This window comes from Lactuca saligna, chromosome 8, assembly GCF_052625555.1.
Source record: "Lactuca saligna cultivar CGN05327 chromosome 8, ASM5262555v1, whole genome shotgun sequence".
NCBI classification, from domain to species: Eukaryota; Viridiplantae; Streptophyta; class Magnoliopsida; order Asterales; family Asteraceae; genus Lactuca; species Lactuca saligna.
In genome coordinates this window covers 212,895,304-212,912,183 of record NC_136424.1, presented here as the reverse complement: position 1 = coordinate 212,912,183, position 16,880 = coordinate 212,895,304, and the positions used below count along the sequence as shown (strand labels likewise).

The 16,880-nt window shown below is 30.6% G+C and overlaps 1 protein-coding gene and 1 long non-coding RNA gene across 4 annotated transcripts; both read left to right on the top strand.

The window, feature by feature from the left end:
- The first annotated feature begins 1,992 nt into the window (after positions 1 to 1,992).
- On the top strand, positions 1,993 to 4,973 carry LOC145008376 (uncharacterized). Of its 3 annotated transcripts, none has more exons than XR_013663384.1 (3): positions 1,993 to 2,106; positions 4,311 to 4,525; positions 4,606 to 4,973. It is a non-coding gene; the product is annotated as an uncharacterized LOC145008376 (long non-coding RNA). The 3 variants fall into 3 exon arrangements; XR_013663383.1 differs by having other exon boundaries at positions 2,040 to 2,106; positions 4,167 to 4,525; XR_013663382.1 differs by lacking the exon at positions 1,993 to 2,106 and having other exon boundaries at positions 3,534 to 4,525.
- Positions 4,974 to 6,172: 1,199 nt separating this feature from the next.
- On the top strand, positions 6,173 to 10,086 carry LOC145008735 (uncharacterized). Its single transcript, XM_078967339.1, has one exon. The coding sequence runs from the start codon at positions 6,177 to 6,179 to the stop codon at positions 9,975 to 9,977; it is 3,801 nt and encodes a 1,266-aa protein (XP_078823465.1). The 5' UTR covers positions 6,173 to 6,176; the 3' UTR covers positions 9,978 to 10,086.
- Positions 10,087 to 16,880: the final 6,794 nt, after the last annotated feature.

The following is a 16,880-nucleotide window of genomic DNA, read 5'->3' as shown; positions in this document are numbered from 1 at the left end:
GAGTGAAGAAAGAGCAACTACTAATATCCATTACCAGAGTGTACCAAAAGTGGTGGAGAAACAAGATAAATCGGTGCAATATGACGTTCATGTGGTGGATAAAGAAGTTGACAATCAACAAACCCCTTTCTGATTCAAACATGGAGATCCAATTTAAACGACTTTTGATTCAAACATAGAGATCCAATTTCATTGCAGTTAGTCGATCGAATGAAGATCTATTCAAAACAAGAATCAAATGATTTAGCTTCAAATTTGAAAGAATAGGAAATTGAATGATGTCAGAAGAAATGGACATGACATATTACTTAGTAAAGTTGCAACCCATGAACCTAAAGTATGGTTGATGCCTACCAAGTGTTTGATCTTTTGTTTAAATTCTCTTTCGATGCTGTTACATTTCTAGTCACATGGAAGCTCCCATGGATTGAACATGTAGAGTTGAATTTCAATGATGTGTGTCGGTGTATTTTGATAGGTATGTTCATGAGTGCTTGTATGTGTCATGTGTCTGGAATAGATGTGTGGATATGGAATTTTGATTAAGAAAAAAAAGATGAAGAAGATGAAGTGTTCTCGGGTGAAAAGAAAAATAATGTGGGTATACGGTGGAGAGAGAGAGAGAGAGAGAGAGAGATAGAGAGAGAGAGAGAGAGAGAGAAGAAGAAGAAGAAGAAGAAGAAGAAGAAGGGGGGTAACGGTAGGGGTGGAGTGGGGTTGATATATATATATATATTATTTCACAACGTATTAAAGTAAATAAGAAAGGAAATACAAAATTGAAATGAAAAGGGTAAATCGGTAATTTCAAATTTTTTTGGAACAAAAACCCAGAAAATCTTTGATTTTGGACATTTGGCGCAAGTCGAAAACTTTTTGGACTACATCCAAAGATTTTTCCAAACCACAAGGACCAAATTTGCAGTTTTGTCTTATTTATATTTGTTTTATTGGTGTATGTTTGAGAAAATGCAGAACTTTCAAAATAACATATAAAATAGGAGTATTTGGTATAATTAAGTAAAAGATAATAACATATAAAATAGGAGTATTTGGTATAATTAAGTAAAAGATAATGGGATAAAAAAATAAAATCTAAAAGTGTTAAGGACAAATTTAAACTAGAAACAAAATAGAGGGTTATGGTGCGCAATGGATTAAATCCTACTGTTTTCCTAATCCCTACACCCGAATGAGATGAAAGTGGTAAAGGTAAAGCGATACAAGAAGAAGCGAAAAAAAGAGAGAACTCGTGTAGGAAATCAGTGAACTGAAGAACACAGTATTATTGTAGAAGTATACAATCAACAAAAGTAATTGAAATAAAATAAACTAAATTCAAATATATATATATATATATATATATATATATATATATATATATATATATATATATATATATAGTATACAAGAATCAATTTACATAAAACATACTTGTATAATAATTACACAGAAAATACTATATCGAAATTGTAGAAATTGAGACATGCTTTGCAGTGTCCTAAGACAGAAATTTCCCTGGAATGGGTCTGTCTTGAGGATACAACAATCCAATTCAAGAACAGATCTTGAATCTGTCGAAATTCACCATGATCCCTTGGAAAAAATAAACGATTTTTGAGAGAAAGTGTGTGTATCATTAGCCTTTAAATTCTATCTGAATTCCTTCATTTATAGGCTTTTAATGGTGGTTGTAAACCACCAACCGAAATTAACTGCCAAAAATTGTCTGCAGTTAATCCTTTATTTAACAAAATTTGTTTTGCACTGAATAAATAAAAAATTAATTAATGACTAATTCATTTCGGATTATATATAAAAAAAAAATATTATTTAGGCAAGAAGAGCCCAAAGGCTTGGCCCTATCTTTGACCATTAATATTTAGTAATCCAAGCCTACTAATAGCCCAAATTGACTAGTCCAACACCACAATCAAACCCAATATGCTTAACCCATTACTTGATCTATTTTATTAAATGAGTGGAAATGTGGGAAAAGGTTTCTCATCCACAAATGTGGAATAAGTCCCACATTGTAATTTTGTAGAGCAAAGTTCAAACACATAGTATGTCAGTCTGGATTGCCTTGGAGCCGCATTAGTCAAGGTATGTTCATTATATTTTTAAAATTTGTTTAAGTTTTATTAAATTGATGGTTGTAAGATGATTATTTGATGGAATGTTGGCTGAATTCAGGTGTACAAGTAAATTAAGAGAAAGTTGAGTTGAAATTGTATTTGGTGACCTAATTTCGTCAATTTTGGGAATTTATAATGTTAATCAATGACAGTGAGAATATTTTATATCACATCATAACATATTGATTAATCCACCTTTGGCCATGTATAAATTCCTGGGGAGTTAATGATTGATTAATATAAATATAGAGTTCTAGTGGCATATAACGACACTCAGAATATATATATATATATATATATATATATATATATATATATATATATATATATATATATATATATATATATATATATATATATATATATATATATATATATATATATATATATATATAGTATGCATTCTTCTCCTATGATCCATTACATAAATTTGTTGGTTGATGATTTTGTCATTTTGACTAAGCATTACCTTTAAAATAATTTTCGATTAGTAAACACCATTATAGCTGTGTTTTGAAGCCCAAAAGGTTCCATGAAATGAAGTGTCATTTTTGAAAGAAAAAGATGAAAAGTTTAATATCATGTAATCAACTTTCTGCAAATGTCAACACAGATGTTGCATCTTGTATGCATTAGATTTCCCCTTAGTTTCAACTAAAATGAATTAACAAAATTAAATATATGAGTTACGCGTTAGTTTCAACTAAAATGCATTAAAAAAAAAATAAAAAATACGTGAGTTACAGCCTTCCAGGATGCAGCGAGCTTTTGCTCACATTTAATAACTATAGATGTGGTAAAGAACCTGAAATCAGTACCTCTATTAAGTGTGTTTCTGAAAATAAAGTAGATTTTATATTGGAATGCCTTTAAACATTCTTATTGATAAAAATGTTTCCACAAATTTTAGCTGTAGCAACAAATTTAATTTGTGTCTGTCATATCAAGTGAAAACAATGCAAATAGCCACCTCTTAATGTAATACACAAGTTTTTAGGTAACCGGAACATTCTCATTTTTGTAGGTTTTTGTTTATAATTATATTTATGTTTACAATGCAAATAGCCATCTCTTTGTGCGAACCTTAGTTGTGATTTAAGAAACATGATGTCTTGTATATACCACAGTTTAAAAAATTTATAAAAGAAAAAAAAAAGATAAACCGAATATTGCATGTAATTTATGGAACCCAAGAGTCAAAATAAAGATAAAACAGATACTTCAACTTTGGGGTCTACTTTGGTGACTTCAAAGTCATCTGTGAGGTCTACCATGAAAGCAAATAGACCTCTTGTTATGTATTATTGCACATTTATAATTACATATCAAAATCAAGGTTATAATTCATAACTATCATCTACAAAAATTTATAAATCATCTTTGATTTCTTAAAAATGTAAATGATTGTTTGTCACATAGTTTGATTTATTAATTCATATTTTGTTGAAAACTTGTGGTCAACTAATTATGTTTGGTATATATTGATCAAGAGAAAAAGGAAAAATATCTCAGGACCAAAATAATACAATTTTGTGGAAATAAATTGTGTATACACCTCCAAGTCTTCCATGATAATAAGTTTTGGGGCTACTGTGTTGACTTCAAAGTCATATGTGAGGTCTACCATGTGGAAAAATATCTCTTATGTATCATTTGCCACTGAACAAATTCACTAGTAATCTTGAAGTTGAAGGTGTTTTTTTATTCAACTTGCATATATTAAAATGATAATATAGTTTTTTTTTTTTTTTTTTAAATGATGGGATTTAAGAGATTGTAAGCATTAGCTTAACACTTTGGGCAAGTCTTACCTGTTAGACTTGATATAAAATCTAATCTATTTCCAAGTTATTATTTTGGAAACGTCACTTCCAACAATTAATAAAAGGGAAAATGACCTAAAAGCCCAATGAAGTTTTCAAATCTTTTAAAAAGCCCCAATATTGTTTTGGTTGTTTAAGAGAACCCAACAAAGTAAGATTTCGTTCAAAAAATAGCATCTAACTTCACTTTTTTTTCTTATCTAAGTGTGTGGTAACCTGAGGGCAACCGGAGGAATAATTGAATAGATGACTTGGCAGTTTTTTTGACATGTGGATTGCTTTGTTGGCTTAAAACATGACATGTAGGATATGTTCATCGATCTAACCCATCTTTACTAAAACAAATTAGGGCACACATCTCCTCCTTAATGGCTCTGTCCTTCTCCCATGACTTCTTCTTCTTCCTCTAAATCTGTGATCACCAAGTCAAGCACCAACATTTCAAAATCAAAGAGGACACTTGATGATGGGAAGCATTGCGATTGTGGGTACAGTGCTCGAATTTGGACATCAACCACCAAAGCTAATCTTGGAAAAAAGCTTATGACTTGTCCCTGTTCTTTGGTAAGTCTATCTGAAAGCTGTTTATATCCATTTCGTAATAATTTATTGGTTATGTAAGTTAATTTTTTCTGAACATGAAGGATCGAAATACGAAAGTTGTAATTTCTGGAAATGGGTTGATGCTGATGAACCAAAAAACAAGACTAGGATAAATGAAGAAGTTCCAGAAGCAAGCTCAATGGAAGTGAAGATTTGAATTTTTACAATTTGAAGACAGCTGAGGATGTTATGCTTTTTAGAAAGAAATCCGATGAATTGACTAGGAAGAACAAACACCTTTGTGGTAGACATCAATGGTAAGGGAGTCACCATCTCTTGACATGGTTGTTGTACACTCTTTGAGCTTTGTTTCACCTTCTGTAAAAACAATTTCACCTTCACCATATGTAGAAAACGATTTCACCTTCTGTAAAAACGATTTTAATTTCGCATTCACCTCCTTCCTTAAGCCACAGCCACAACGATTTCACCCAGTAAGAACCCTAGATCGCATATGTTCCGATTTCACTGAAAGGTAAGTCTTTGTGATAGTGGGATTTTTATTTCCAAGTAATAAACGATAATTAGCCATGTCATCTTTTCTTGTGGTTCACTTCCATTAGCAGGTAAACAAAGAGTTTTAACCCACCGATGCCGGTTACCCTTAATGAGAAGCCTAAGTTAGTTTGGATTTTTTAGAAAAATGTTTACATCCTTTGCTTTTCTTGAACAACCAAAACAATATTGGGGTTTTTTGAACCATTTGAAAACTTTATTGGGCTTTTAGGTCATTTTCCCTTAATAAAACTAATGCATTTTGTAAGAGTGTACGTGTTTATTTTTATTAAAGATATGATGAATTATCGAATTCAAAATTATAGGAATTTTCTTCTACTAGGCTCAACACATCAAACCTGCTAAGTCAAACAACAACAAAAAATTATTGTATCGTAGCTAGTTTTGTAAACTATTAAACAGCAAAATTAATTTAATAATTTATAATTTTGATTTACATGTTTGTGGATACAAATTGTCCATCGACTTCCAAGTCTTCAATGGAAATGAGTTGCTTGATCACATGGGTTACTTATGAAGACACTGGACTCCAATGTAGGGAATCCAAGCTCTCATACCAGTAATGTCAAAAAGTAATAATAAAAATAATACATGAACTTTAAACCTTAGGTAGGTTGACAGTTTGTTCAAACTATCTAGCAATTCATATTTAGCCAAGCTTTTAGATTTTACCTTGGAAATGAAATTTGAGTCGTTTCCAGGTAAATGAATTGAAATTTATAACTATCTTTTACACAAATAATAATAATAATAAAACCTTATATTCTTGTAGTTGGTTTTGTAAATTATCAAACATCAAAACCAAGTTTATAATTTATAATAAAGTTCTATAAATTATCGTGAATTTTTCACAATGTGAATGCCTGTTTGTCAATTACTGTGTTTTATTCAATTCATATTTTGTTAAGGAATTGTGGCGAAATACAACTGCATCTGTCACGGGGGATAAACCACTTGCTTTGATCAAAAGAAAAAGAAAAATAGCCAAAAGGACCACAAGAATCTAAAGTTGTGGATATAAATTCTCCATTGACTTCCAAGTCTTTCGCGATAACAAGTTGTTCTTTATTTATGGCTGTATAAACGAACTTGTTTCATGATCATAAAAACACATGAGTTCTTAATAACAACTTATCTTTCCACTTCAATTTTTTATTTTCTAAATAAAAGCGAGTTTGGGTTGATAATGGGGAATCGTAGGGGTTTGGGGCTCTATCTCATTTTTGTGAGTATTTTCTTGGTTGCAAACACTTGCTCTTGTTTGGGTGTTGAAAATACTAGCATTGTTTGCATTGAGCAAGAGCGACTTGCTCTTCTCAAGTTCAAAGAGAGTGTCATAGATTATTATGGAATGTTGTTATCATGGGTTGGCAATGATTGTTGCATGTGGGAAAGAGTCCACTGTGACAATGTCACCGGAAACATTAAAAGCCTTCATCTCAAAGGAGACATGCGAGGAGACATCGTGGGAGTTATGTACTACTTAGTTGGTGATGGAATGAGCTTTTCTTTGGCCGAGCTGAGTCATCTCAGTTACCTGGACTTGAGTGGGAATGATTTTGGAGGAAGCCGGATCCCTAAGTTCATTGGATCCTTCAAACACTTGACCTACCTCAATCTCTCTCATGCTGGTTTTCAAGGTATTATTTCTCATCACATTGGAAATCTTTCTAATCTAAAGGTTCTTGATCTCAGCTCAAATGATGGGTTGAAGGTAGATGATATGTCATGGACTTTTCGCCTTTCATCACTCGAGCATCTTGACTTGAGTTACGTGGATCTTGGTGGAGCAAAAAACAGGGGCATGTCGCTTTCCATGATACCATTGTTAAAAGAGTTAAGTTTGTCAGGATGTGGACTCTCCAATGCTGATTTTGCTCCTTTTCTAAATTCAAGTAGGATACTTTCCAACATCAAGTACCTCGATCTTAGCAGAAATTATTTCAAAGGTCCACTCCCTGGCTTTTTTCTAAACACGACATCGCTAATATTCCTCGATCTTGGCTTGAATTTTTTCGAAGGTCCACTCCCTGGCTTTTTTCAAAATTTGAAATCCCTTGCATTCCTGGATCTTTCAGGCTTTGATCTTAGTTTGACATGGAACTTTGCAAGCTTGCTAAACACGATCCCCTCGTTATCAGAGTTGCATTTGTCACGTTGTGGGCTCCATAACACGCTTCTATCTCCCCCTTATCTTAATTCCAGTACCCTTTCTAACATCCGACACCTAGATCTTAGCTCCAATTCAATTGGAGGCGTATTTCCATCTTATTTAAAAAACATGAGTTCCCTAAGAGTCCTTGACCTTTCAGAAAACTCGCTGACTTCATTGGATTCTAATATGCCTAACCTTCTGGAGCTTGATCTTTCTTCTAACAAGTTTAAGCAGTTTAAGCATGTTGGAATCTGGAGACAGTGTCACCTAAAAAAATTGAGTGTGTCAAACAATTATTTTGCTATAGAAATTAGTGACACATCAAAAAATGGATCGGAATGCTCCGAATATGCTTTGGAGAGGTTGGAAATAGTGATGAGTTTGCATGGTAGAATTCCAGAAGCACTTGGAAGACTAGCGAATTTAAGAGAGATAGATCTATCGTTCAACGGATTGACAGGTCCAATCCCCAAATCTTTAAGAAAATTAATATTTTTAGAAGTACTAGATCTATCTTATAACGCGCTAACCGGTTCCATTCCAACATTCATTGGGAATCTTACCACACTCCAACTTTCTTTTAATCAACTGAATGGTTCAATTCCAGAATCCTTTGGAAATCTATCAGCTCTAACATATTTGGATCTACGTTTCAATCGGTTAACAGGCCCCATCCCAACATCATTAGGAAGGCTTGTTTCATTACAACAAGTTATGTTGTTTTCAAATATGTTAAATGGTTCAATTCCAGAATCCTTTGGAAATCTATCAGCTCTAACATATTTGGATCTACATTTCAATCGGTTAACAGGTCCCATCCCAGCATCTCTAGGAAGACTTGTTTCATTACAAGAAATCATCCTTTCCTTTAATGAACTGAGTGGTTCAATTCCAGAATCCTTTGGAAAACTACCAGCTTTAATATATTTGAATTTGAGGTCCAATCGGTTAACAGGTCCCATCCCAGCATCTTTGGGTGGACTTGTAACAGTACAAGCAATTTGGCTGTCTTCAAATATGTTAAATGGGACTATTCCTGTTTCAATTGGGCAACTTGCTAAACTCCAATACCTAGATTTGTCTAGCAATTCTTTAGAAGGAGTAGTTTTTGAAGACCACTTTGCCAACCTTTCAATGTTGAAGCAATTGGATATTTCTTCCAACATTAGGTTGGCGTTCAATGTTTCACGTGAGTGGATACCTTCATTTCAGTTGGTTTCTCTTCAACTTAGTTCTTGCAATATCGGAAATGAATTTCCACAGTGGCTTCGATACCAAAGGAAACTTGCAAGATTAGCATTGTCTAATACTACAATTTCGGGACCTCTACCTACATGGTTGCAGAAGATGCCCATCATTCCTTTCTTGGATCTTTCTCACAACAAACTCAAAGGACTATTGACAAACCTTCCCAACGGTGGAAATGTTAATGTAAATAGATATGATTACATGTCAATGTTCCTGGAAAATTACCTTTTCACCGAGTCAATTCCAAGGTCACAAGTCATGAAAAATGACATTTTCACTGCATCAATTCGAAGGTCACTGTTCCTGGAAAACAACCTTTTTATTGGGTCGATTCCAAAGTCATTATGTAGAAGGACGCATTTGGAATATCTTGATCTTTCCAGAAATAGGTTAACCGGGAAAATTCCCAAATGCCTTGGGAATCTTCAAGAGTTGCATACCATGATATTTAGTTCAAATCGGCTTTCTGGTATCATTCCGAGTTCCTTAGGTCTTTGTTCATCATTATACCGGTTAAAATTGAATGGCAATAACTTTACTGGTGAACCTCCTTCGGAATTGTGGAATTTACGAAATCTAGAAGTCTTGGATTTGGGTGATAATATATTTTGTGGAAGTATACCTGAATGGAATGGTGAAAGCCTTACAAATTTAATGGTTTTAAGGTTACACAAAAATAACTTCACTGGTCGAATTCCACAATCTTTGTGCAAATCTTCAAATCTTCAGATTTTGGATGTTGCATACAACAACTTGATGGGAAGCATACCTGATTGTCTAGGAGAGTTATATGCCATGCTATCTGGTAATACTGGCCTAGACTATCGGCGTTCTGCAGATAATGTGATTCAAGTCCTGAATGGTGTTGATCGTGAATATACAAAAACATGGGATCTACTTTTTAACATGGACCTTTCAAGCAATAAACTTTCAGGAGAAATACCGATCAAGCTAACAGCACTTGTCATGTTGATGGGTCTCAACCTGTCTAATAATCATCTCAGTGGGAGTATTCCATATAACATTGGAAACATGAAGAAGTTGTTTTCTCTCGATTTATCTGGAAACAAGTTGACCGGGATGATCCCTGCAAGCATGGCAGCTTTGACTTTTTTGAGCCATTTGAATTTGTCACACAACAACTTGTCGGGACCCATTCCAACAGGAAATCAGTTGCAGACCCTGGATGATCCATCAATATATACAGGAAACAAAGATCTATGTGGAGCTCCATTGCCAAATAATTGCTCCGTTCATGAAGACCCAACAACAACGCGCCAAAAGAAACACGAAACAGTTGATGAGCTGGAGAAAGAATGGTTGTTTTACGTGGACATAATGAGTGGTTTTGTGACAGGGTTTTGGGGTGTTATTGGAGTTTTGTTGTTCAAGAAGGAGTGGAGATGGAAGCTTTTCAGGTTTGCTGAGGAAACCATGGACAAGATAAACGTTGCCGTCATGATAAGAGTTGCCAAGATGAAGAGAGGAAGATAAGCTGCATAGATCCTCCAGAATGCAAGTTGTTCTTGAGTATGTATTTTCAATGATTGTTTGGTATGTAATACTGTTTTATTTATACTACTATTTGGATTTTATATTTGAATGGCATTTGTATGTTTATAGGTGTCAATTTTGAAACTTTTGTTGGATTTGGTGTTTATATAAAGATCAAATCGTTAGTATATCACAGTATAAAATATGCTATTATGCTCTCTTGCTCTCTACCTGCTGCTTTTCATATGTTTAAAGGTGTCGCTTTTCATGTACATTGGTCCAAGTAAGAATCATGTAAGGCTTATTATCTACATCTTCATTTGTACATCTTCTAGTTTTTCATGTACAAGACCAAAATGGTTGGGTGAAAAATCAAATATTTGTTGGATTTGGTATTTATACAAGATGATTGGTGCATCAATCACGGCGCCACCTTTTGTCAGGAGCTTACTTAGTTGACTTAAAATCCCAATTTTCGAATTTGTTCATCATCACAAACCAATCCTAATTTTCTAAATTTGTCCATCATCGCAAACCGATCACCATTTTCATCTTCACTACCATCATCTTAGTTAAGTCAAGAAGGGGCTGCAAATTTCTGTTTTCTTGATTTAGTTATTGTTTTCTATAAGGGTTTTCATGAAATTGGTCCTCACATTCGTTAATTGCTTTTGGGTGGGTCATGGGTGTTGATTTACTGATGGGCCCTTGCTATTTCAAATGTAGTTGGGTGGTTGTATCTAAGCTGGGTATGAATTTTTGATTGTTGAGTTAATGAGTGTGGGATCATAGTGGGAAAAAAGTTCCTTTTCTTTAATTTTGTTTGAAAACTAGAAAAGTGCCCCCGTTATTGCAGGGTCGGATTTAGATTAAGCGATATAGTTTATTCATTTATTTATTGGAAGGGAAACTTCATCTAACTAGCGGATTTGTTTTTCATCAGATGTTTGTAAATTGAGATCCTCTTATGGATTGATCCGATCATGAATATGATATTGTCTTTCATGGACAGATCATCCGATTTTGCCTCTTCAAGGATGTTCTTTAGGGTTTTGTACTCTTCTTGTGCTGGTGCTGTGGAGATGATGGTGTAAGACTGGTCATTCATGATGTATCCTTTTTGTAGCTTCGTCAGAGCTGCTTGTATGAGATCTTCGGCCTCTCGGACATTAAAGTAATTTAAAAAGAACAAAAAAGAAGAAATATAAATGAAAGTAAGAAATGACTTTTTAAAAAATAATTTTCTTGAAGATCCAATGTTACATCAATATTCCAGCATGTAGAGTACAGAGGTTGAATATTTCTTTGTATAAACTTTTTGGTAAGAAAACTAAATGTAAGATGTAAATCCAAGAAATGCAAAAACATAGATATGTAAATAAAAAAGTAAGAGTAATTCATATTAGGGGAATTCTGTCATTTCATTTTTTAAAATAGGATGTTATACTTTGAAAAAACTACCCTATTAACTATAATATTTCAAAGTGTTTGATCATAACTATAATCATGTTGCATTGGCCCGGGCTCACGTGTTAAGTCAGCCACCAAAAAGCCATTATATTATTTCTTCCAAATTTCCTTAAAATAAATAATAAACGTTAGAATTATCCTGAGTCACTTTTCAAAGTTTATAGGATCTATCTCCTAACTATGTTACAAAAAAAGAAAGGAATCGAAGATTCCAGAGTTTGTTTGATCTAATTCTAACCTTAATAGTTGTATCTTAACTTCCTGTGCATAAGGCATTGCCATTATGTGTAAGATTATGTGGCAGTCCTGTCAACATAAGAAATGCAACGTCAACATTCTCGGTAAGGAATAAAAAAGCATGTATTGATTAAAGTGGTTAGAAAATTAAAGGTATGATGGTATTATAGGATAGAACTTAAAACTAAAGTATGTTGCTCATATTTGTAAAACAGAGGAAAGTACATTGCTATTTTAGCAATTAACTTTTATTTTTAACTTAAAGCGATTAAGGTGGACAAAGACTTAATCTAGTAAGCTATATATGGGATTATGGGTGTTTATCTCTTACTCGATACATAAAGAACCAAGCAGGGAAAATCATGGAAATCAGGTGTTTAATAGATCCCACATATGCTATCTGACATCATGCACTTCAAATTTCCTATCAAATGGAAGAATTCCTAAATCACAACTATGAACTTGAGTTAGGAAATGTCAAAAGTAATCCAGAATCAACGCCTGGAAATAATTTGACTCGTGAAAAAATGAAATTCCAAGTAATACACTAAAACAAATTTTTTTTAAAAAAAATCAAAAATTACCTCTTCTTTTCTTCACTAACTTAAAAAATTCTTAATTTTTATAGACAGGGATCACGTTGCTATTGATCAACTTAGATGGTTTTAGCACAACAAATGTCAGGATTTCTTTTTTAAACATTACTAAAATACTCACACAAAAAAGGAACCAAAGCGAACAAAAAGATCAAACTTTCCTAAAATGAGATGAAATACTTAAGCTGATGAGGTTACAAGAGAAGAGTATCATCTAACAGAAAAAAAAAATGAGATTTGAACAACCAAATAGTATTGCTAAATGGAAAGGAATTGGTTATAGATGATTGTTTCCATGATCAAATTAATCAACCCAATGAACACATCTTATATAAGAACAAAATTTCATTCACATTTAAGCAATAAATATGTTTAAATTTTAATCAAATAATTAAATTAGGTATGAAAGAGATAACATGGAAGCAGGTTTACCTTGTGTAGAGCTATTTCAACAAACATCTTGTCGGCTATATACGCTGTCGAAAATAGATTTAAACAATCATCCCATAAGCAAAAGATATTACTTTAACAAATAACATGCAGTATAAATGTGCAATTACCATTTGATCTCTTCAGGTGTAAGGTTTTCTAGAACTTCAAAAAATCCCATTACAGAAAACATATGTCATGCATTTCATCAAATAGTTACTGTGCATAACAACAAAACTGATACCTGTAAATTATTGTGGGTAGTAGTGAAGTTGTGTCACTGTTGTGTTTGAACTGAACCAGAAGCATCGGGACGAAACTGATCCCGTTGTAATTGTTGTGTATTAGCTGAACCAATTTAAATGTTCTATTACAAAATTGTATGGTAACATTCTTTACCGATAAAAGAACCCACAAACCTGCATTGACTTTGTCATTAGTTGATGATGACTTTACAAAGGCAAATGAAAAAAATGAATGAAGCAATAGGCAACAAAGTCGATGGGGGGTATGCACCAAAAATCGCTAAGGTGTATCAAGGATTGAGGAGCAAACAATTATTGCAGTTCTATGGCAACATGATGAAAAATAGGTCAAATTCGGTCATAAAATCAAAATTAGAAATTGAAATCGAAATCGAAAGGAAATACGGATGAATACATACATGTAGTATGTCTTTCGCCCCTCAATCACTACAGGAATACATGGCTATGGTGACGACACCTATTCCGATGACAAAAGTCATCGCTACAACTCCCCCTATGCCGACGATTAGTCATCGCCACATGTTTTGCCAACTTTGACCAAAATCGTTTGACCTGGATACTTGTGCTGACGACATGTCGTCTCGAATCCTCTGGCGGGAACAACCAAAAATACGCGGTATGCTGAAAACCTATGCCGACGACTTCTCGTCGGTATAACTTTCAATAAATCTATTTTCCAATTATTTATATTCGTTGGTCCGGTTTATCAAAATTAGAGACGAATGCTGCAATCTTTGTTCAATCTCATCTTTGTCTTCCCTATTAAGGTCAATCGCGTCTTTGGTGGGACCCTTTGATTTATTATCTATATAAATTAGAAATATATAAGAAAATTTTAAAATATTTTAAAAATTGTAAAATACACATTTTATATGGGATAAGTACCAATTAATAAAATTATAAAAAAAATGAAACTAAAATGATCATTTTTGTCAAGAAATAAAATTAAGAAGCGAACCTTGACTTTTAGTAAGGGAAAATCATATAAAAGCCTTTAAGTTTTTACAAAAATGTCGGTGTTACTCTTGGACATGTTTTAGATCCAGTCAAACCAGATGTTTTGTTTAATTTATACATTTATATCATTATAGTCGGTTTTCAGGTAACCTGCCGGTTACTTAATGCTAATAAAGCCCTTGAGTTTTCAAAAATGTTTGGATTTACTCTTAAGTTTTTACAAATTTTCGGATTTACCCTTACTTTTGATTTTGATTATTTTAATTATTTTGATTAATTTGATTACTATTGTTATTATTATTATTATTATTATTATTATTATTATTATTATTATTATTATTATTATTATTATTATTATTATTATTATTATTATTGTTACTATTATTAATATTATATGTTTAATACAAATTTAAATGTATATAAATATTTTATACGTATATTTTTAAATACATTTTTAAATGTATAACAATATTTGTATAGATTTAAATATATATTTACTTGTATTTACTATTTAAAATATTTACTTCTATTTAGTATTTATATACATATGAAAGCTAATATATCCCTTTAAAAACGTATTTATATATTAAAATATAGTTATTTGCATTAGTAGGTATTAATATGTATTTTGAATAAAAAAATATTGTATATATATAAATATAAAAATATCTATTTATAAGTTTTATATTGCATAAAAGATATAATTATATGTACTTGCAGATACTACTATATATATATATATATATATATATATATATATATATATATATATATATATATATATATATATATATATATATATATATATATATTTCTGCACACATACATACATATTTATATGGTAATATACATATAAACGAAGGATTTTTTAATTCTTTGGGTGACTTATCAACCAAAATAAATTTTTTTTGTGTGCTTGCTTACTAAGTATTAATATGTATTTTTTTTAAACATTTATATGTATATGATAGTTTTTATACAAAATAAATAAATATTTGTATATATTAAATACAATTTAATAAAAATAAATATATCTATTAAATACAAATAAAAACATATTTATAGATTTAAAAATATTTTTACTTTTATTTAATAGATATAAATATGTATTTATTTTGTATGAAAACTATCGTATGCATACAAATATGAAATAAATATATATATATATTTATACTTAGTAATATGTACAAATACATATAATTGTATCTTTTATACAATATAAACTTTATAGATTTGTATTTTTATATTTATATATATACAATATATTTTTATATGAATATATATATATATATATATATATATATATATATATATATATATATATATATATATATATATATATACCTAATGAATACAAATAAATACAATCTTAATATATAATTACGTGTTTTTAGGAATACATAGGTTTTCAAATGTATATAAATACTAATATATATATATATATATATATATATATATATATATATATATATATATATATATATATATATATATATATATAGATCTAGTAAGAAATTTTTTTTGGTAGAAAGGTAAGAAGTTTTTTTTTTCTACATATTTTTTTGACGAACAAAAAAAATGAATCAGTAGATGATTCATTTGTAAGATGATTTACAAGAAAAAATTGTCAAAAAAACATTTATATGATTCATTTTTAAGTAAACTAAGAAAAAATTCACTTTTATGACAATTTTAGTGAATAACAACAAAATCATTATATAAATGAATCATCAAGATGTTTTTTTGATAATTTTTTCTTGTGAATCATCTTACAAATGAATCATCTAATGATTCATTTTGTTTGTTCGTGAAAAAAATATATAGAAAAAAAAACTTCTTACCTCCTACCAAAAATTTCATTCTTATTTGATCTTGACTCTCTCTCTCTCTCTATATATATATATATACATACACACACACACACACACACACATATATATATATATATATATATATATATATAATAAAAATAGCAAATAGTGTGAGAACATAAAAACACTATTTTTATGTCATTATTCTACAATGAGTTTTGTATCAACAATTTTATGTCATTATTCATCAATGAATAAATGAATAGTCATAGGTTAAAACTAAAATTAAAAGTTACTATAAAAATGCATATACATAAATTTATAATAGAATAATTACATTCTAATGAATATATAAGTTATAAAATGTTAATTTTCATATTAGAATTACATCAACAATACACATATACAACATTCAATACAGAATAATAACATAAACATAGTATTTACTGTTTTTATTTGAACGTACTTATATATATATATATATATATATATATATATATATATATATATATATATATATATATATATATATGTATATATAATTAAAAATACATTTATATTATTAAAAATGTATGTATAAAATATTTTTATACATTTAAAAATTTAATAATAATAATAATAATAATAATAATAATAATAATAATAATAATAATAATAATAATAATAATAATAATCAAAATAATCAAAATAACAATCAAAGTAAGGATAAATATAAATATTTTGATAACTTAAAAGTAAATCTAAATATTTTTGAAAACTCAAGGGTTTTACTAGCATTTGGTAATCGGTATGTTACTTGAAAACCGCTGAAATGATATAAATGAACAAATTAAACAAAATATCCGGCTTTACTGGACCTAAAACACGTCTAAAAATAAAACCAACATTTTTGTAAAAACTTAAGTGCTTTTATTTCATTTTTTTCCATTTAGTAAAGTACAATGACCATTTATGTAATTTAGTCTTATAAATAAAGAAAAAAAATGTGCTTATTAATTTCCGGTCACACATATCAGATGTAAGGTGAAACTGTGAAAATAAAGCGAAAGGAGGAGCTATATATAGGCAGTGAACAGTGGTGCTGTAGCGGCGATGTTGCGGTGGTATAGCAATGTATAGCCGTTCGCAGTTTAAAAA